Raw genomic sequence first — 22,758 nt, 5'->3', positions numbered from 1 at the left:
CTCACTGTCACTTTTCTGACCCAAATAATTCTCAACCTTTTCTCCTCTGTCTACCTACCCCTAATACAGGTTTTATCCATCCGTCCTCTGGGGTGATTCTGACAGAAGGGAAAAAAAAAAATCCAGAAACAACATCAGCTAGGGAAATGTAGCAATATACTGACAAATATCAGAATTAAAGCAAAAGAGACAGGTGGAGTTTTTTGCCCTTAGTATTGTTAACAAGTTTAGTGTAGCTCCTACTAGAAAGTGAAGTCAACAGTCACTAAATCATCTTCGTGCCCACACACATGAAGGATAGCTTTGATCCTGTTATATCCTTCCCCAAAATCTGTTTTTAAAGACACACAACAGTGGAGACAGGACAAATGCTCTAGGTCCTCGTCTACACCCCTCTGCCCCTGCCTCAAGTAGAGTTGAAAACCTTCAGCATAAACAGGTGAAAAATTATATCCCACAATAATTTTCCCCCGAGATCCACTCCACCACCTCCTATCCCTCTGTCTATACAACCCAACTTCCTTTAGCTTTTACTCCTAGGTCACACCCTTTGGGCCTTTAATCATGCTCCCAACACCTATGAGTCCACAGAGCCACATCTTGAAGTATGATGAAGTTGATCAGCTGAAGTTTTAACACCAAATACAGCAAACAGGCAGTCCTACCTCTCAGATTTACTTACAACTCCTTCCAGCTCACACCAAGGAAAAGGACCTTTAGAGCTTACATGTGTGCAGAAAAACGCATTAGATTTAGTGAACAAAAACAGCACTTGGAAAGAAAACACATGAAGTTCTTCAGAACTGAGGACAAAGGACTTTCAGAACAGCTCGCTAGAGGGAGCCCCCATAAAGGGCACGAATATGCTCTGCTACTGGCTGGTGCGATGGAAAAGGATGGCACAATCCTAACAGCATTGTAAAACCAACTCAAACTCAGTCATTGCTAAAATATCCAGGATTTTAAAGTCTGGTACACTTTAAAGTATCTTCATTTTTGAAACAGGTCTCAGCCATCCAATTACAGAAATCCCTACAGCAATACCAAAGAGCTTGCAACTGAAGGGAGGAGAAAAACCTACAGCTGGAAGAGCTTCTGTTAAAAAACACATTTTCATTTTAAAACTATTTGATAATGAAAGAGTAGAGCACATATGAAGTAGTAAAAATAGTTATTAAAGCCCCAAAGTATAAAGCAATACCTACAGCAAAGAAAAAGGCTCCTGGCACTCCACAAGCAAAAGCAGGTAAGAGAAGAAATTTAAGAAAGAATAAGTGAAAAGGATTTATGGCAGCTAGGCTCACAGGCTTGCGCTATTAAAATGAAATTTCGTTTAACAAGTCAGACAACGATGCTTTTTTCCTCTAGTTCATAAAAACAAGAGTAGCAGACTGAACTGCAAGAAGGAAATCTGAAAATGGGAGAGCTCCATCATGTGTAGTCAGCTTTAGAATTCACAGCTGAAGGAAGTAAATTAATTCCAAGTTAAAAATAAATAATAAGTCTGCCTGCTATCTCATCCCTGCTACTACAGCTACTAGTAGAAACATCCCCACAAGGAAGGTTTCTCCAACAGCAGCCTATAACATGATCTGGAAACAGCACTGGGAAAAGAACCTGAACAAGGAGCAAGAGTCCTAACATTGACCACAGACAAGAGCCAGCCCTTCCACTCCTAGGAGAATCCTCAGCAAAGGCTGGACTCAGACACTGCTCCACTCTTCTTGGGCTGCTGAAAAAACAAAGGAGTTGAGCAAGCTTTTAGTGTGCATCTGACCACAGGGAATGAGCAGCAACCATTCTGCTACACACTCTGTGCACTCCTCCCTTCAGTGCTTTTTCTTTTTTTTTTTTTTTTAATGCTTTGTTTTTACAAGTGTCTTGTACCAATTAAAAGTGACAAACTATTAGCAATGACTAACCTCACATATAACACAGCTTTCCATTCCATTTGTTTCTGCACAGGCTTACGGAGCGTTAGAAAAGACAGATTGTAAGATTGATTACATTACGTGCCTGCTTCTACTCCTACTAACCATGGATGATTGTACAGGAAAGCCAATTGCTTATCTAAATCAAGATAAGCATTATTTCCATATGTTCCATCACCAGGGGGAAAGCATTCACAGATGCACTCTAGTACTTCAGATTTGTAGTACAGATTTGCTCTATCACTTCTTGGACTTAAACAAGATCGGAACCTGAGCACAAGGAAGAAACATCTGGTGCAGACAAATCACTTTCTACCTAGCCAAAAATGCAGCACAACATGCAAGTCAAAGGCACTTGATAAACACCAACACCTTCTCCCTGACTGCATGCTCAATATGCTCTGTTTCAACTAATTACAAAGTGGTATAATCAGGTTAGCCGAGGACTATAGCCAAGTACCAAGTTTATGAGGCATAGAGACACCATGAACCACAGAAGGGATGAGGTAGGGTGGGACCCCTAGATATTGTCGGGTCCAACATCCCCATTCAAAGCAGGATCACCCAGAGCAAGTTGCCCAGGACTCCAGCCCAGTTGGATTTCGGGAATCTCCAAAGCCATACACTCCACCACGTCTCTGAGCAACCCGTTCCAGCATTCAGCTACACTCACAGTAAGCATGTGGTTTTGTTTTCTTACACTCAGAAAGACTTTCCTCTTTCAAATTGTGCCCATTGCCTCTTTTTCCTGTCACTGTGTACAGCTGAGAAGAGTCTGGAGTCATGTTCTTTACACCCTCCTATCCTATGTTTATAAACATTGACCAGATTCCATTTGGGGCACCTTCTCTTCAGGCTAAACTCCAGCTCTCTCAGCCTCTCCTTGCAGAAGAGATGCTTCAGTCCCTTAATCATCTTTGTGGCTCATCTGGTGCATCAACTACACTTCTCACATTTGTACCATTGACAACTTCGCTGAGGTTGCACTCGGCCCCATCTTCCAGGTCAGGAGATTACAGTATCTCCCATTCAGGGTTTTTCAGGAGGTATGAAACATCCCCACCTGAGGACATGATCACCACCTGATGTCCACTGGTTAACAGAGAAGCCCAATCCAATGAACCACATCATAATTGACTTCAACAGTGCTAACACACCCCCCTAAAACTACTGCAAAATGCCCAGAACTAACCCACTTGGCTCAAGTCAAACACAGTGATATGGCTACTAGCAGTTCACAAACAGGGGTGTAAATATGAGCCTCTACTTTTCAGCCACATGACTGAACTGGAGCCATTGAAGACTATGTTACACATTAAAGAGAGAGTGGTGTACCATGAGAATTGATTAAAAATAGCCAGTCAGTCCTAACAATCCACACAATGCTCATGGCACAATGCACTTATTCTTGCATTACAAAGGTCTCTTATAGTCCTTACAGTATTATGTTCCAACCTGTTCCTCAGTCTATCCCACACAGCTCTGTATGTCCCCCAAAAACAACACTGAGAGGCAAAAAAACCCTTTAAATCTGAGAGAAGAGGAAGCAGAGAGAATGGAGAAGCTGCCCTTTTTCTGAAGTTTTTGTAAAACGAAGGAAGACTTGGTATGGAGTGCAAAAGTACCGGAGACCAAAGTTTGAGAAAGTAGTAATAACAAACAAGGAGAACAAGAAAAGGAATACATTCTCCATTCTTATTCATGATGCAACCTGGTCTGCAGGGACACACAATTGGCAATTCGTAAATCAAAGTCTTCTCACTTCAGCGGCATGCACAGTGACAGCACAGACATGACATAAGTAGGCTGAGGCCCTTGGGTATTTGTGCGTTTGCCTGGAGAGCCAGCATCCAGCTGCTATGATTACTATGCTTGCTTCTGCTGGCTTGAAATTTCATGACTTAGGGTCCATAGGAATGGCTGCTGGTTTCGCTGTGACCCAGGAGCTCTGCTTTGTGTATTTGAAGAAACTCATTCAATCACTGTCTTGTTGGGTTTGGGGGGGCCTTTTTCTGTTGTGGGTTTGGGGTGTTTTTTTGTTGTTTTGTTTTTGTGTGGGGTTTTGGTTTTTTTTTTAAATGTGAGCCTTCAGAGAGATTCAAGACTTTGTGACAATATATTGGAATAAAAATGCTATTGGATAGCATATTTACTAAGTTCTTGCCCAAGCCTGATTATCAGTACTTCAAGCTGAGGGATACCAAGAATTTCAATACACAGATCCTTCTGCCAGAATGGCAGCGTGAGTTGTACTCAAGTATGTTAAATGGTCAACCAAGGTCATAGGGAGGCAAGTACACTGCATCATTTCTGACTCAATTCCTACTTTATAACCTCCCTCTACTACAGTGAGCTTGTAACTATCAATGGAAGTTCAAGAATTGAGAAGAAAAAACTACTACTCTCCTTTAGACCACTGTTCATCGCCTCACAGAAACACATGGATACCTTTCTATAAATCTAGAAGACTATGGGTGATGCTACGTTGCTAGATTCCTTCAAAAACAAAGCAGATCACCTTCACTGCAACAGCTGTGTCTCAGTAATATAACAGCATTCATACAACTATTCCCAGTATGTTCAAATCAATCTAGTACCTCCTGGGATCCAAAGCTTACATGACCAGCAGCACAGTATTCCTTCACTCAACTGTAGAAACTGGCTGAGGGAAAAAAAAAAAAGTCTTTTCATGAGCAACCAGGCATTCAGTCTCCAGTAGCATCTATTTTATTCACCAGGAAGTGAAAACCCATTTTTAATAGGTATGAACTGCACATACAGCATCAAGCAGAATCAAAATAAGTTTATAGTGGGAAACCAGAAATTCATTAGCTTTCATTCACTAGCTTACTAAGCAGTTAGACAATTTTTACTCCACATTCTCTGCTTTTTTGAATTCTCTACACCATTGCTAAGCAACAGCTTCTCTGGTTGGGCATTACAGCCTTTTGTAGGACTTACTGTGGAGCTTGGAAATAAAAGGTTACTACCAGCAAACTGTGAAACTTCTGCAAAACGGTGAGCAAATATTTCATGGCACTGTCATTCAGGAACCTCTCTGCATACGGTATAGTGACAACTGCTTACCAGATGGGAACAGGAAGTTTAGTCTTCTAGTACCAGAGGACAGATAGGTAAGTTTTTATGCAAGTACAAAAGATAATGTTTTCCACATGAAGACATCAGGTTCAGTGGGTAGTGCTTACCTTGCAGCATATCCCTTCCCCTACTCCCCGAGATACCAAATGTAATTCGCTACCCTAAGAAACAATAGGGCTTCAATCCCAACAGCATGGTACAGAAGAAAATCTTCAGTATTTGAAGAGGACTCTCCCAAAACCCATTAGTGTTCTGAGTCATACTTGCTTATTTTAAGAACTTTAAAACCAAAAGTAACAGACTCATAAGCAGTTACAAACTCGCTAGCAGTTAGGAGAAAGATTTAGCTCTATCTTCTTCTGTGTATCTGCCTGGGAAAAAAAAAAAAAAAAAAGACACCAAACCTCAAAGCCGTTCAGTCAGTGTAGGCATACGTTGGTGTGGAGCACCTGTTCTGTCTGGATTTAGTTACTCACGATACACTTACAAACCTTCTCCTGTAAGAATACTAGTAGCAATGCAGAAAGAGAGAAAAAAATGGAACTCTTTCTTTAAATATAACGATCCATACCTGCAGCGACAGTTACAGAAGTCTGGAGTTTGCTTTCAGTTGATGTAGATTCATTAAGTATTCCCACAAAAGTGCAGCACTGCAACACACAATGTTTGTATGAAAGCAGTGGCTTTTTAGAGTACCTTATTCATACACAAAAGATTACATTAAGCATACAGGAATGAATCCAATGCAGGCTATACTTCAACTACAAGTCGTATTTGTGAAGCAAAGGAAAAACAACTGAGTTACAACACTTTTACAATCAGTACCAAAGAGGCAGTCAAAAGGCCCGTATTTGCATAAACAAGCCCCCATGAAAAGCAAAGGGCAGGATAAGGCAGGTAAATATTTTAAAGCAAGACAGCTGTGCAATCAGTCCTACACTTTCTTTATATCTGCATTATAGATGCACTGAGTCTTTTGGGCAGGATCCTCTTGATAAACTAGAGAGCAGTCTTTTCTAACTCAGTGTTTGATCATGAACTCCTAGAGATGCTGTTAGTGCAAAGGTGCATGTAGAGAACTATTTCCACTTTCAGAAATAAACATATTGGCTATACCAGCCCAAGGCTAAAAGGTTTAATTTTGCAAGATGTGCCTTCTATAGCATCTGTCCACAAAAAACACACCTGGAAACTTTGGCAAAGGCCCTTGTGACACACTTCTGCAAACATGTCAAGCCAACACACAACAGCTGCAAGTCTCAGCACCTTTTCTGTGCACAAACATCATGCTTCCGCCTCCTGCATTTAAATAAGAAGTATTCCTCGTGAAATGGAGCCACACACAAAATTGTGATTTCAATGGTTTTTAAAGCTGTTCTAAATAGAAGTTTATATTTAAACTGGATTGTTAAGCCTTCTCTCCAGCACAGAAGAGCATTTTCTGTACATCATAACAAACACATCTGTATGCAGCACTTCCCACAGGGCTCAGGAATTCCGTGTCAACTGGATTTTCCAACAGCGCATCAGCTAGATGCGCTCTCACAGAGAAAGCCACATACCACTTTACATAGGAAGTGCTACAACAACTTATTCAGACATTAGTTGGTTTGTTAGAGACATTTCTACGTGGTGAGCAGTTCAGTTTTAGTGAACTGAAAGAGGGAAAACAAGCTTACCTGGTTTGCAGTGATGGGGTTTAACACGTGTATAATCAAGTGCATTAATTGTGCATGAAGCAAATGCAGCTATACATGAAAGGTGGATCCCAACAAAAGCACTCAGTGACCTTAAACTGCATCTTAAAAACCTTATCAAGGGAGTTAAACCAGTATCATTACGTGGTGGTTAACTTTCAGACTTGATGCGAGCCTCCCCCATTCAGACAGCAGCAACTGACAGGCCTACCTTGTGCGATCACCAATTATCACTAGCCCCAGGCAGCAATTCCTAGTTGAAGCAATAGCTCAGTACCTTCACAAATTTTTGTCACTTCTAAGCTACAGTGAACTAAGACAAGCCATATCAGTCTCTTACCGTCTTACCAAAAGTGGCTCCCAGTCTTCTGCAGGAGGACATCAGCTTTTTCCACCTACACATGAACTGAAGATATCCAAAAGTCATATAACCAGTTGACAGGGCACCAGGTCTACACTAGAAAGCCATAATAAGGGTACAATTTAACAGCTTGATTTTGGCCTCAACCTAATCATAGACACATGGCTTCCAGTCAGGCTGGCACATTGGCTCACATCTGTCTGCAGAAGACTGTGAGGACATATACCACAATCCATCATAAATGACAGATTAGGACTTTAGCCAAGCTACCATACTGAGCAAAACTAGATGACTTACCGAAACTGTCTTTGTAAAGCAAGAAATTAATTTGGGGATTTGATCTTGCAATCCCCCGTGCTCAAAAGAAGCTCATCCTTTATACACAAAAAAAGAGGAGGGGGGGAAAAAAAACCTAACGATAAAAGGAAAAAAACAGACATATACATAAATACAAGTTACTGGAAACCAAGATGTATAACCTACTACTTTTCCCTACATATATTAAACTATCTCACTTAAAAAATTAGTAGAATTCTTCTTTCCCTTAGTAGTCTTGATATGAGACAAGTCAGCCACTGAAAAACTCCAGACTGGAACTTGAGAAGGCTGGATCAGTGGGCTGAGGCCAATGCTATGAGGTTCAACAAGGCCAAGTGCCGGGTCCTGCATTTGGGTCACAAGAACCCCACACAGTGCTACAGGCTTGGGGATGAGTGGCTGGAAAGCTGCCTGGTGGAAAAGGACCTGGGGGTGCTGGTTGACAGCCAGCTGAACACGAGCCAGCAGTGTGCCCAGGTGGCCAAGAAGGCCAACAGCATCCTGGCCTGCATCAGAAATGGTGTGGCCAGCAGGAGTAGGGAGGTGATTGTGCCCCTGTACTTTGCACTGGTGAGGCTGCACTTCGAATGCTGTGTGCAGTTTTGGGACCCTTACTGCAAGACAGACACTGAGGCACTGGAGCGTGTCCAGAGAAGGGCAATGGAACCGGTGAAGGGTCTAGAGAACAAGTCCTTTGAGAAGCGGCTGAGAGAACTGGGGTTGTTCAGTCTGGAGAAAAGGAGGCTGAGGGGAGACCTTATTGCTTTCTGCAACTACCTGAAAGGAGACTGTAGCAAGGTGGGAATTGGTCTCTTTTCCCAAGCAAAAAGTGACAGGATGAGAGGAAATGGCTTCAAGCTGCGCTAGGCAAGGTTTAGATTGGATATCAGGAAAGATTTATTTACTGAAAGGGTTGTCGAGCACTGGAACAGGCTGCCCAGGGAAGTGGTGGTGTCACCATCCCTGGAGGTGTTCAAAAAAAAAAAAAAAAACAAACCACAACCTAACACATAGATGTGGCACTTCGGGACCTGGTTTAGGGGGCATGGTGGTATTAGGTCAACAGTTGGACTTGATGATCTTGAAGGTCTATTCCAACCTAATGATTCTATGAAAGAAACCCTAGGCTTTCTCAGCAATTTCTGAGGAACAGCACATATCAACTAACACACAGGATCACTGCTCCTAAAGCTATCCTTCCTCACACTCTGAACGTGTCTACCAGCTGACAGCACACTGCATCATCTGGACTTTCAAACTCTGGTTAGTACTTCCTTAGGAACCTCTGCGCAAAACTTCAGTGCACAGTGATGTTCAGTAGCCACAAAAAAAAGCATCGTTTCTCATATTGCATGGCACAGAAGCTTGGGAGTTACTAATCTGCTCAAGACTCATGTCACCAACACCTAAATATTAGAAGTCTTCTTTCTGGCAAAGACGTGCTTAACTTTCCTCTGCATCTCCACCTACTATTACTCTCAAATGCATTGAGTCACAGAATGGTACAGGTTGGAAGGGACCTCTGAAGATCATCTAGTCCAACACCCCACCACTAAAGCAGGTTCACACACAGCAGATCACAAAGCACTGCATCCAGGTGGGTTTTGAATACCTCCAGGGAAGGAGACTCCACAGCCTCCCTGGGCAGCCTGTTCCCATGCTCTGCAACCCTCAAAGTAGTTTTTCCTTACGTTCAGGTGGAAAGCTCAAAAAGCTTCAATAAGGATACTAATTTATTGTTAAGAGCAGCATCCTTTCCTATGGTCAACTCCTACCCCTCGAGGAGCTGGCTGTCACTGGAGATAAGAGTTCTCTCAGCTGCATCAAAAGGGCTACAAAATGAGAACTATCACAGACCTGTATAAGCTCAATACCATGTGGAATTTAACATGTTAAAAAAATCATGGAACAGCAGCTTAAAAAGAAGTCATCGTCTTAATTACATCAAAGACAAGTGATTTACTTTCTTAGAGAGAGGATTAGCCACACTGGATGATGTGTTCTTAGTGTACATAAACAGAGCTGATTTTTTGCTTTTTAATCATCATCTCTCTCACTCGCTGAAAGCAAGATTTTTTGTGTTTCCCCCAAAACACTTTAAAGAAAACTTAATGCAAGCGTCACTTTTTTGACAGCTAATCCATCCTATAAGGGTTATATGCACACAGCTCACCAGGGAATTACAAGGTCAATTGAATCCATGTTGGTTCCTTCTGTTTACTGTAGTTTTTTTTCCCCCCCACCATACTAAACACACTGCTTTATCCACACACATCAGGGATATTGTTAACTAGATAGGAATACTTGCCTCTAACAAACCAACCCTCTCCTCCAAGGTTATTTCTCAGTTTACACTCAAGTAAACTCACACCTGAAGAGTTTTTTCCCATCTCTGTGCTGTGCAGGGCTATCTTTGGAAAAGAATAGCTGAGGTATATGTTTAAGAAGACAGAAAGGTGTATGGGGTCAGCAGATCACATGGACAGATTTGTACCACTCTGCAGCTTTGCACCTGTTCAGGACAGATCCCCAAAGGGCAGCCAAGAGCCCAGGAGAAGAGCACACAAGGCTCCAGTTACTCCCTACTGCTCTGGCAGCCTTTGACATCTGCTGTAGCCAAACATAAACCACCTCAGCCTTAAAGTCACTCCACATTATGCCATGGGCATGCAGACTCCTGGACACCTTTAGAACAGAGTAATAAGCTGGAAACATGGTTTGCTGTTACCACTCAAATTCCTTCGCTGCTTCTTTAATATACGCATAACATGGATAGACAACAGAAACAAGCAAACAGATTTACAGCCACTTCCACAAAAAGCATGTCATTTCATAAGTATTCAAAATACTCCATTAACATGATCTTCACACAATTCATAGAAGTCACGGATATTAGTCTTTTAGTGGTGCTCCCCCAGCTACTATACACCGCATTTAATAAGGAATGATCTCTACATGCATCCAAATGACCAAGCTTCCTAACATTAAACACATTAGTCTTCAAGAGACCTTGTGATAAAATATTTAGTATGAGTAACAGAATGGCACAGCAATATATGGAAAGTAAGGACAAAACCAAATACAGCATGAGTTTAAGCAAAGCTGGAAGTCGCATTCAAGGCCACAGCTAATAGCAGGAGAGCCTGAACGCAAGTTATTGCGGTTTTCTATGTGAACTCAGCAGAAAAACTGCTGTACTGTGAACTTAACCAAAGAGTTTCAGTAGCAAAAGCACCATTTTCTTTGACTGACAGATAGCAAGCATCACACTGAGCTAAAATGTCTCGATTTACTTTCATCCTTGTCAGGCAGCAAGAAATCTGTTCTAAAGACAGTTGTAAGAGTCACTATAAGAAAAAAGATAATGCAAGCTGATGGACTTGCATGGTGGTGGGGGGGGCACATCTTGAAGCATATTGGTTTCACATAGCTATTATTACAGACAGAACTCATTGATTGTCAGGCAACTTTTGACAACCTTAATGTTCGAGTAGAACATAATTTCTTTTTCTGTGTAACTCACTGAAAATAATGAGTGGTTTAGAGAGATGCTATTTCTCACTTGTAGAAGCCTGGCTGAATTTCACTGTAGCTTAGTAGTGGCATTATTTTCCAAAGGCTGTTTGATGGTGATCACCTTGATTCCTGGTTCCTGCAGGACAGATACTCACATCAAGCCAGGACACAGAGATGCTCTGAAGAACCCAGTATTACCTGTGATTAGTTAACCATCTCAAGAAATGCTGGTCAACAGAGCTCAGTATCAACACACATGCTGTTTTCAGCATGAAGCATTTCGAGTGGCTCATCTAAACACCTTGTCTCTATAATCTCGTGTCAACTCACTGTGAATATTTAGAAAACTAGAGATTCATAGTACAAAGACGCTTTTATTAAATACAAACCTTACTATTATACATAAAACTCTCAGTGTTAAAGTGGATTAATTTGAATACAGTTTGAACCATATCATTTTCTAAAAATATAGCAGATTAAGAAAATCCAGAGAACATCAAAACATCTAAACAAACTTGAAGACTTAATTAAAAAAGGACTGCAGAGCTTTCATGTCACTTAAAAATAAAAAAACCAACAATAACTGAGTTCTTCCTTTTTAACTTCATCCAATCAAAAGTAGTTCTTGCCATTAGCAAAGATCTTTAAGCCATCACCTGAAATTGATGTTTTCTTGGCACTGCTGCTATACCAATGAATCCCAGAGGCTGCGAGAGTCAGCAGAACTGTCAGCTGCCTAGAGTTAAACTACATAAATTTATTCCGTTTTCTCAATTATTCCATTAATGCAACAAAACATTTTTCTACCAGTGCCACACAAAACTCAGTGACAACAGAATTCCCAAGACCCTGGTTTTTCAGAAAGCTTTCTTGAAAGTTTTCTAAAGTCAGCTCTCACATTCCCCACTGAAGAGTAAAGACATCTTCAGGAATAACTGTGTACCCAAGAAAAAGCTAATATACATATTTAACTTCAAAAAACACTCTAGCTATTTGTCTGCACAGTGGCATTTTATTCACCAAGCACCACAAAACATAAGCTACCATTGCTGTACAGGATGAGTGCCTAGCATGAAGCAGTATATGATAAATAGCACTGAAATAAAGGTATCCAAATTCTAGAGCTTCACAAAACAAGTCCATTATTTACATGTTTGTCAGTAAGGAACTGTACTTCGAAGTACACAACAGAACAGATGAGATGTGTCTGCCTTTAGTGTAACTGAAGGATACAGAGTAGGAAGAACAATGGATTACAGCATATATGTACTGTCGAGCCCTGTATGACAGGCTCATTCTTCGTTTCCACAGTGGACAACTTCTCCTACCCTTAATAAACGCGGTTAAAAGAGAGCAAGCTTCCATGTACAGAACTACTTACAAAACAAGAAATTTTTTTCCCCTTCCTACCATCCCTTCTGACATTAAATAGGACCACTTATCAACAACAGCAGTGGAAAGAAAAGGGACAGCATTATGATACTTGATCTCCAAGGTCCACTTGTGCAGCCTGGCAAGGGGTACACCAAAGCTCAGGGCTGCTGACAACGTAGTCCTTCTGGAAATGCATGTGCTTTCCTTGGTTCAGAGCAGCAGGCACCAGGCTTAGTCCCTGCATTCCACATTGCACACACACACCCACCACCCAAAAAAAAAATAAAAAATGTATCAAAAATATTGACCAAATTCAATACCACACACCAACTTGACTTCTTATGGCTAGTCATGTCTGTATGAGGAGACCTGCAAAAAAATGTAGGTTTGTTTCAGTCAGAAGAGCAAAACAAAGACAAAAAGTATGCACAGCTGCCTTCAACTTCCAAATGTTTTCAAACACTTTTGCTGCTATTAGGAAAAAAAAAAAAAAAGCATGAAAGCCCTTGTCAGCTGCCTTTCAGAATTCCCCAACTTCACTCCTCAGAAGCCTTTATGTTGTCACACATCCCTCTGTTATAAAGGCTTCCATCCTTCCCAAGATTTACCTTAACATCAACTTATTCTAAGCTTTACTGGTTTTCTTCAGAATTTAGTTCTGAACACAACTTCATACCAAAGGGTGGAGGAGTGGTGGGGCAGAGACACTCTCCTCCACAAACTAAGGTATGTTCTCCCAAGCTTGTCAATAAAGAGTACGCAGAGGTATCCTGGCAGACAGGTTGGTTCCTTCCCAACATGAATGTTTGCAGTCATTTCAGATTCAGCAGTTCTGCACACAGACTTTTCAACGACCTTTGTTAAACTTCCATATAGTAAAAACTTGTGCCTGACTGGAATCACCTAACACCCTCCAGCAAGTCATTCGCCTTTAAAAATGGGTACCATAAAGTTTTTGTATCATTCACGCAATTTTTCTTAACAGTTAATACAAAAATTTATGCAGTACTGAATACCCTTAACCTCCAGTTGAGTATCTACAGGGACTATTGGCAGCCCAGACGCTCTCCCCTTTTCCTACAGCTTCTTACTCCAGCAGCTGACTGATTGCACCTGCTTCACTGTATTTGTTCTTGGTTCCTTTCTTGATTTCTCCTCATCACTCTTCCTGAACAGCCACTCCACACCTTACCAATCAATCCATCATTTTTTCCAACTGTATACAGTGTTGGAAGTAAATGGTAAAGAACTTTTCCCATGCTCCCCATCAGTTGCTGTTTTGGCTTGTCAGGCATACAGAGGATTTGTTTCTCCCCTCCCTTCAGACCTCTTTAGTTTGTCACTGCAAGAAGCAGCCTTTCAGTTGAAGAAAATATCAGAACTTGGGCATGGCATTGTCAAGTCATCACCACCAATTTCATCATACCTGGGGCTTCACTTGACCTCTCCAGAGTATCATTTAGGTTGTACCAGTTGCCCTTCTTATATCTCAGTATACAGAGCAGCAGTTCTCACCAGCAAGTAGACTTAAATTCTAATTTTTCAGTATTTCAGCTCAGAAAGACAGTTCTTACATACTCTTGATACCTTCAGAGAGGGGTCAACATTTTAGGGAAATCAAGTTTGAAACAGATGCAATAACTGTTATATTCATATACGTATTTCTTTTAATTGTACTGATCAGTTGAAATGTGGAAGCTTTTCAGCACTCTAACCTTCTAGAAGCTCACTATTCCACATGGCTTATTCACAACAAATACATCAAAGAAAACAAGTGACTATGGATATTCTCTTGAATGTACAGTATAACAAAAGCTTCAAGCAGCAGAGAAGTGTTTCAGCACTTTTGCCTTCCAGCATCTTTTTTGCAGTGTCCCGGGTACTAACTGAAAGAACGCAAGAGCGGCTACAACAAAATAAACTCACCACTGCTGTGATTCAATAACCACATAGTAGCCACTGACATTCTGCTTATGTGAAGTGTAACAGCAATCACAATGTGAATCCACACCTTGTCATGTTCAGCAGCCCAAGTAATACAAGATATGTGAATTTTAGCACGTTATACAAAATCTGAGGGTAGTTAGAATAAAAACATAGTTTAGGCTAGAACAGATAAAGAGCCTCCCAGTTAAACCACACAATATACTGTGTATCCCCACATACAGCAGGCCTCCGAATGAACTCTGGAGAAGTCAGGTCTTTTTTTTTTTATGCAGCCTTTGTTTTCTAGATGGACAGGCTTCTTAATGTTGTAAGATATGAGACCTACTCTAATCGGAGAAAGAGGTCTATAGATACTGTCGTAATACAACTATTATAAACATGGAAGAGCTCAACAACCTCCGACATATTTTCACTTGAAGTCATTAAAGACCCTTTTAGGAGTAGATGATAGCATTAGTTGTTTATGACAATGACATCTGCAAATCTGTCAGCTCCTCCAGATTGTGCTAAAATAAGCATTACAGCTTTCCCATTTTATTAAAAACAGCTGATTAGTTCCACGCCTCATGTCACCTGGAGTATTATCATGAAGACCATGTTCACCTGCAGTCACAAGATTACTCTACCTGCTCACACAGGCCAGTATTTGCCCTCAATGATAACAAAAGGGTCAGAAAACTAGGCCTGTATCTGCAGAAGCAGGAAACACTTTAGGTCTCATAGTTAGATCCTCCTCCAAAAAAAAAAACCAAACCCACAAACTTCAGCCAAGTAGGATAACAAGACACAGAAGAAAAAAAGAAGAGAACCAAGCTCAGAAGTCATCCCTCTTCTTCCACACACTTGTGTGGATGAAAGAAACAGACAAAGAAGGAGGAGGCACTGCTACAGAATTACATACAGAGTTCCCCAAGTGAGTCACATTCTCATTCTTGGTCAGCATCACTGCAAGTATTTATGATACTGCACACGCTAAGAGAAGAGGAGTTAGTCCAGGCCAGGCCGATGTTACTCAGCCCAAGAAAGCAGGCAGGACCCTAAGTAAGAGGGGCTTCAAATCCAATCTTCCCCCATTTCTGGATTTTCAGAAAACAAGCACAACTTGCGCACTTCTCCTCTGCTTTTCAGCCACCTACAAAAACACCACCATTTTGCCCAGATTCCCCATATCATTATGCTCACTAAGTTTCAAAGACAAAGTTCATTAGGCACGGTTGACTGCTGGAGGATCTGGAAAGTAAGACTCATGCAGAGAATAGCTATTTTACACACTTAAGGGCATCAGCATGGTTATGACTCTGTCTGGGGATACTTGCAGAATTAGTAGACACCAGCGAGGCTTTAAAAAATTTTGCTGGGGTTTTTTCCCCCCAGCCCCTCAAAGAGCTCTTGCCCCCATGTCAGGCTACCACTGTTAGCAACAACCTGGGTTCTAAGTCTTGGTCCTCCTAAAAGTAACTTCAGACTGAGAAAACAGAATGGTCTATATTTAAAAAGATTCCCCTGTTTTACTTACCATCACTTTCACTCTTACTTTTTAAGTCTTCCATCCATGTTGGAATATTTTTCAGTGCAACATAATCCCTTAAGTACTCCTTGCGTCTTTCTTCCAAGGTCATCTTCAGCAAGCGCTCTGTTTAGGGGAAAGAGAAAGAAAAAGTTTTGAAAGCTTTCACATATTGTGGCACACTAGCCAAGTACTGACGAAATTCAGTGTCCTTGATGCAATTAAATCCCATTTGAGAACCAAGCACGGATGATTCAATGAGTTACAAGTAACAGGAGCTGAACACAGCGCATCTAAACAACTGCATGCGCCTATTTCTGGATATCCCAGTTCAGCAGAAAGAAATGCCTCTTCACCGCACTCTCGGCTGTCCAGACTTCCTCCCCACATCACTACTGTGCCTCTTCTTCCTGCCCCTTTAATTCAAGGATCAGAGAACTAACAGCAAGTTTATTAAGTAAGGAATTGTTTTAGAGAGACTTTGCAGGTATTAAAGTCTATTCTTCAGGCTCTGCATTTGCAAATCAAAATTTATTTTTTTTTAGTAAGATCAAAATTGAAACATTTTTACTGAAACAAGTTTACCAACTGGTTTACAGCAAGTAAAGGCAGGAAGCATGGCACAAAACTGACAAAGTGCTCCTATATTACAAAAGAAATTAGAGCTAAAGCAAAAGTTATGTCACCTTCTAGCTGGCTGGGGTGATAAGAAAGGCATTTTTGTTTGGTTGGGTTTTTTCATTCTGCAAACAACATGATTTTCAGCATGAGAAAACTGCTGTCATTTGCTTTAGACCCATCCAATGGCATTTAATCCCATTTTGGACCAAAACCCAGTAGCTGTAGGAAATACTAAGGTATCCATTAGCTACCCAAGAGTAAGTAATACAAGTACGTAAGCTTGACCAACTTTGATTGAACGTAATCCCAAGTGCTAGGAAAGTCCACCGCCATCCATCAGCTAAACACATTTCTAAAAAGCAAAGCAGGACCAGCATGAACTGAATCTGCTGGATTTAAAGTGCTGCAAAACAGAACCTGGGTTTCAAGTGAGTGGCACGGGTTAAGCTTCAGAGATTTTTATTTGAGCATTAATACGACACACCTGGATACCACATTAAAACACATATGGACGGTTGTTTTCTCCCGAGACAGTCACCACATCCTTTTTCAGACATTTAGTGAAATGTAAAGCCTCAGACTGTACAATTATGACGGATACTGCCAACTTCACTCTGCTTCAGACCTTGCTATAAATGGACTAAATTCTAAGATAAGGAAAAAAAAAACCCACACCCAAGTGACCCAAGACGGCAGACAACCCCAGTGCTTCAGCAAGCCTCCGTACTCAGTTTTTGCAGTCATGTCCTCTTCTCCCACCTCACATCATCAATGCACAAGATGCGTAGCTTTTCCCCTTCCAAAAGGGCGAGGGGAGGAACTCCAAAACTTAGAGCATATCACAATGCCCATGTGCTAATCAAGTTTCTGGGTCTGTTTTTACCAGTGGCACTGTCCTACTACTATCATACTAATAGTTTTTCTTGACATATTAATCAGTAATAAATGCTCTTCGATGATTCTAGAGTTTTTAGGGGTGTAGGGAAGGGCTAGACCCATATTATTTGCCTTTGGCATAAAGGACTAGATGGACATGAATATTTTCATCTCAAGTTGAAGGAGCAGTGAGAGAGTTGAATACAGAAACTGCTTCTCAGATCAAACTTTAAAAAAAAGGAAAATAATCACTTTCACTGGATTTTGGTGTTTGGGTTTTTTTGGAATATAAAGTTTCCTAATTATGCAGCCTGCAATCAGCACAGTCAAATAACCAAAGGCAGGTTTTGAGCAGATTCTCTTATCCAAATACATTTACTTTGATATTCTTGACAGTATTACTAGTTTCTTCAGTTGACAAAAACATCTTTCTCCCATTATTCAGGCTTGGTATCCAATTGGACATTTCATAGAATCACAGAATGCTAGGGGTTGGAAGGGACCTCAAAATATCATCTAGTCCAAGCCCCCTGCCATTTACAAACACAAAAGTAAAAGTAATATGATTAGGATCACCATTACGCACAACAGATAGGCACTTAACTCCATTAGTTGATCTTCAAGCATACAGAACACCAAATATTTAACGTGCACATTATAAGTACTACAGAAGGGCAAACCTGAGGGAGTGTGTGTCTGTGTGTGTCAGGTTTCAGGGACTGACAAGCAGAGGAAGTTTGACTGCCTGTTGCTGAAGAGGTTACAGAGCCAGTTCTGTGCCTTCAGAACACAAGTTCCTGCCTATAGGAAGGTTTTATAAACCTTTGCTCTTGCGAGTCAGCAGCAAGAATTTAAACTGAGTTTTAATTATACACAAACCTCCTGAAAGATGCCTCCAACAGCCTCAGCTGCAAGTACAGTTTTCTGCCTGTAGCTTTACAAATTGCCTTTGAAAGTCTGCAGCAGAGCAGTCCTGTGTCTAAGGCTCTGAAATAAACTCCAGTCCCGCTCCTACTCTGTTTCAGCTGTCCTCAAGCAAGATCCACCCTGGGAGAACGTGGACCAACCCTTAATTACCAAGAAAGTAATTAAGAAAAGCAAGTGTATTGTCAGTGGGTTTGAACTCAATATTTAGCAACCAGTGCTTTTTCTTTTCAAAAAAGTTCTTCAGAATATAAAAGGTTGAGAACGATTGCACTCAGAGCTTCATGGGAGAGTAGAACCAGCAAGCACAGCCAGCTTCACAGGGGCTCAGGAGTACCTAGGAAAGGCAAAGGCAGACCTAACGAAAAACTTGATTTCAAAAGTACAACCTGAGTAGGAAAGAAAAAAAGTTTGGCTTCTACAGCTTTCCTCTCTGGTGAAGAGGGTACTTAGTAAGAACAGTCACGCAGGCCTACAAGTTGAAAAGCAATGCCAACAGTGAACACTGAAGGTTTTTTCTGCCCTCCTCACTCAAAATACCCAGGGCCAGCATCCTCGGCGTGGTGCTGGAAAGCAGTTACTGGAGCAGAAGACTGGCAAACACTGTTTGTTCTCCCTAGGCAAAGAGACACAGAGTTCTGGCCAGCTAGCACTCACAAACATGCTTCCCTGGACAGAAAAATCTCACCAGCAGTAGCAAGCTCTGGTTTGCATTCAGAACATCACCATACTGATGGAGACCACCATCCTCACAGCAGACTAAGACAACAAAAGCGTGCCTGCAGCTCAGGTTTCCAGCTTACCCTCCAGCCCTTCACTCGGCCCTGCTTACCGAGGGTTCCAGTTCACATGCCAGGCTATGAATTCGCACAGACAGCAGCAGAGCTGGAAGAGACAAGCGGGAGTAACGGGAACACTCACCAGAGCCTACCAGAAGCCTTTCCCCATCAGCCCCCAGCACAAAATTTGCGTTTTTTTGAAGGTAATGACATACAGTATCAAGGACTTGCACAGCGAAAGTCAGTTACAGTTGATCACACATAAGCAATGCACACGAAGATTTAACTGTATCTTCTCTGTTGAAAACAGAAACTTAAAACATCTGGTAGAAATTTGTTGCCTCAACTTTGTAAGACAGTTTTGAAAGAGAAAAGCACACAATAATACCCGCTTCATTTGAGAAGAGTTTGACAGGAGCAGCTAACCTACAGAGGATCAGTTTGCTTGCGTTTCAACAATTTTTCCTTAGAAACATGCAGTTGATTTCTGCAACAGACAAAACAGATGTTTTTTCGTTTTTCTTCCTCTCCTCCTTGTATATCTCTCCATTATTTGTAAACACACCAGACAAGAAGCTTTCCTCCCAGAAAATGTAAATATTACACTTCCACCGTGTCAGTTTCTCTTAATCTTTACGCTGCTCTCCATATGAGCAAAATGGCAAGGTCCGCATAAAATGCTTGTCCCACAATTATCATGCTCTGGAGTCTGACATTGGGGTTTTATAACCTGAATCTACACAGCATCAGTGTCCTTAAAAATAGTAAGTATTTATTTTTATAAATACTTATAATAATACAAGTTATTATAAGTGGGGGATGCTTTCACAGACCCCATACCCCAAACATTTCACCCCGGCTGATTCAACGCTAGAAGATAAACTCAAGCGCGTTTAACCATCTTTCCCCTGGAAAACACATGCATTAAAATAAGAAAAGGCACGTTTGGACGGCACGTGCCTAACTTTTCGGCCTGAAATACTTCCACAAGGTGACTTGGGGGCGGGAAGCCCTCAGGAGGGGGGTTGTTCACCCCCCTTCCCGCCCCCTCTCCCCTCAGCCCTCGGGCCCCGCTCCTCACAAGCAAAGTTAGTCAGCGATAACCGAGGTAGGGGGAAACGCTCCCCAAATCCCACACACTCGCAGCTACCCGCCGGCGAGGGGGGCGTATCCTGGGTGTGCGCAATTTTGGAAGGGCTTCACATGGGAGACCCCAGACAGCACGGCTCACCCCCCCCCCCCCCTCCCCCACCCCATCACCTCAGTCCCGGGCGGCGGGAAACACCGCCGGGCACCCCCCGGCGAGGCGGCGGCTCTAAGGGGACGGGACCCCCCCGCTGCACCCCCGTCACGGGTCAACGTGAGGTAAAGGCGGGAGAAGCGGGCCCGGGCCCCGTAAGGGTGGCAATACCTTTCTCCTCCCGCCAGAGCTTTTTCCGCTTGTTGCCGGGGTACATGGTGGTGTGGCTGGCGGCGGCTTTGAGCTGCAGGTTCCCCAGGCTCACGAGGGGGTGGATAAGACGCCGCGCCAGAGCCGACCGCTACCGACGCCGTGCGCCGCTGTTTGCTGCTCCTGCTGCTCCCCCGCCGGCTTCGGCTCCGCGCCCGCCGCCCGGCTCCGCACGGCGCCCGTCAGCTGGGTCACGCCTCGCTCTAACCCGACACCCCCGCAGCGCCCGCCCCCCTCCCCGCCGCCCGTTGGCTCCGGCAGACGCCGCTCAGCAGCCCCCTCCTCCGCCCGCCGCTGCTGCCGCTGCCGCCGGATCGGGCCCGGCGAACGCACCGGCCAGGAAAGGCCTGAGCTCGGCGACGGGGGGGGGGGGCAGAGTGTGTGTGTCTGTGTGTGTGTGTGTGTATGTGTGTGTGTGTGTAGCGGGGTTGTGTGGAGCCGCCGGGACGGGCAAGTATCGTGGGTGCTTGTGTGCGACAGTGGCCGCTCTGCGCGGCGTCGCCGTGCTCGGTGTCCCCGCGGGGAGAGAGGGAGGGAGCGAGCGGGCACCCCCGCCCCGTCCCGCCCGCCACCACCGCCGCCCCCGCCCCCCGCCCCGCCTCCACCGCGGAGGAGGGGCAGAGCGCCCTCTGCTTCCGGGTTGCTGGCCGTTACCGAGCGCGCCGCCGATTGGCCGGGAGGGCGGGAGCCGTTGCTAAGCGACGGCGTCGGGGCCCGGCGGGGCCGCGGCCTGCGGGACGCGGCAGGCCGGCCGATCGCTCCCTCCTGCCGTCGTCTCCCGGGGTTCCCCGGTCGCGCGTGGGGGGTCTGGAGGCGCAGCCGGCCCTGGCGCCTCGGGACGAAGGGGAAACAGCTGCCGCGGTCGGTTTGAGCGCAGACAATACCGGGAGCGAGTGGCTTCATTCTGGTCTGCACGCTTTGACCTGCCCACCCCGCCGCTCACGGCTGCGGAGCCGCACCTCGGGCGAGGCTCGGGTCTGCCTGGGGACCGAAGGTCAGGGAAGTCGCACCTCGGCCCCCCCATTCACTCTCCATTTTCCTTACTCTCCCCGAAGTGGATTGTTCCCTTGTTCAAATAAACACGCAAACTTCTGTAAATAGATACAAAAGCTTCCCTGCAGCTGTACGGACCCTCTTGGCTTCACTATTGAGCCAGCCATGTGCCCTTGTGGACAAGAAGACCAATGCTCTCCTGGGGTGCATTTAGAAGAGTGTGGCTAGCAGTCAAGGGAGGTTCTTCTGCCCCTCTACTCTCACCTGCTCTGGTGAGGCCGCATCTGGAGCACTGTGTCCAGTTCTGGGCCCTCCAGTTCAAGAGGGACAGGGAACTACTGAAGAGAGTCCAGCAGAGGGCTACAAAGATGATGAGGGGACTGGAGCATCTCTCCTATGAGGAAAGGCTGAGAGACATGGGGCTCTTTAGCCTGGAGAAGAGAAGGCTGAGAGGGGACCTTATCAACTCTTATAAATATCTAAAGGGCGGGTGACAAGAGGATGGGGCCAGGCTCTTCTCAGTGGTGCCCAGTGACAGGACAAGGGGCAATGGGCACAGACTGGAGCACAGGAAGTTCCACCTCAACACGAGGAAAAACTTCTTTACGTTATGGGTGACAGAGCACTGGAACAGGCTGCCCAGGGAGGTTGTGGAGTCTCCTTCTCTGGGGATATTCAAAACCCGCCTGGATGCAGTCCTGTGTGACCTGCTGTGGGTGAACCTGCTTTGGCAGGGAGGGTTGTACCAGATGATCTCCAGAGGTCCCTTCCAACCCCTGCTGTTCTGTGATTCTAGGACTTGCATCCACGTGGAGGTAAAGGCCCTTCCTTGTGCACGTGAACGGATGCGGCCCTGGAACACAGTGGGTGCTGCCAGGGGCTTAACTTGGAGCTGCACAGGGGTTTTGGCGGGCTGGGGCAACAAAGGACATCCTCACAGCCTTCGTCCGCCTCACAATGCTTAGGAACCAACACAACTTTACCAACAAAGAGTAGTTCATGGTGGGATGTAGCTGTCTGGTTGAAGGCAAGCACATGAAGGTGTCGACATCTATTCGCATGAAGAATTTACCATTTCAGCCAAATCATATAGTGGGTATCTTATGTACACCTGCTGGTCAAGAACAGGCTTTTTTTTGGTGACACACTCTTTTGCTTGACCCGTAACAAAGGTAGCAATGTTTCAACTTCTTTTCTCACAGTTTCTGATAAACAAAGACATTAGGACCTCTACTAGGACCATTAATCTTCAGTCACTGTACAAATCCTTAGTCTTACTATACTCGCTGGTGCAAGGGAGCACTCAGAGTTTACCTTTTAACCAGTTAAAAATCAGACTAAGATTCCTCTTTACAAAGCACTTTT

At 43.8% G+C, this 22,758-nt stretch overlaps 1 protein-coding gene across 4 annotated transcripts in view; it reads right to left on the bottom strand.

Moving 5' to 3' along the window:
- The window catches only part of MACROD2 (mono-ADP ribosylhydrolase 2), an 877,957-nt gene extending 857,524 nt beyond the window's left edge, over positions 1-20,433 (bottom strand). For all 4 annotated transcript variants that reach the window (XM_086460841.1, XM_086460839.1, XM_086460838.1 and 1 more), the window contains exons 1-2: positions 20,362-20,433; positions 15,760-15,876 (exon numbers count right to left, since the gene is read on the bottom strand). In XM_086460841.1, coding sequence (XP_086316967.1) covers positions 15,760-15,876; positions 20,362-20,407 — 163 coding nt within the window. In that variant the 5' untranslated portion in view covers positions 20,408-20,433. The remainder of the gene's footprint in view (positions 1-15,759; positions 15,877-20,361) is intronic.
- Between the last annotated feature and the right edge of the window lie 2,325 nt (positions 20,434-22,758).

The sequence above is a fragment of the Leptosomus discolor genome, chromosome 2, assembly GCF_034619465.1.
Source record: "Leptosomus discolor isolate bLepDis1 chromosome 2, bLepDis1.hap2, whole genome shotgun sequence".
In the NCBI taxonomy this organism is placed as follows: domain Eukaryota; kingdom Metazoa; phylum Chordata; class Aves; order Leptosomiformes; family Leptosomidae; genus Leptosomus; species Leptosomus discolor.
The sequence above is the reverse complement of the archived record's forward strand: the minus strand, read 5'-3'. Positions and strand labels throughout refer to the sequence as shown.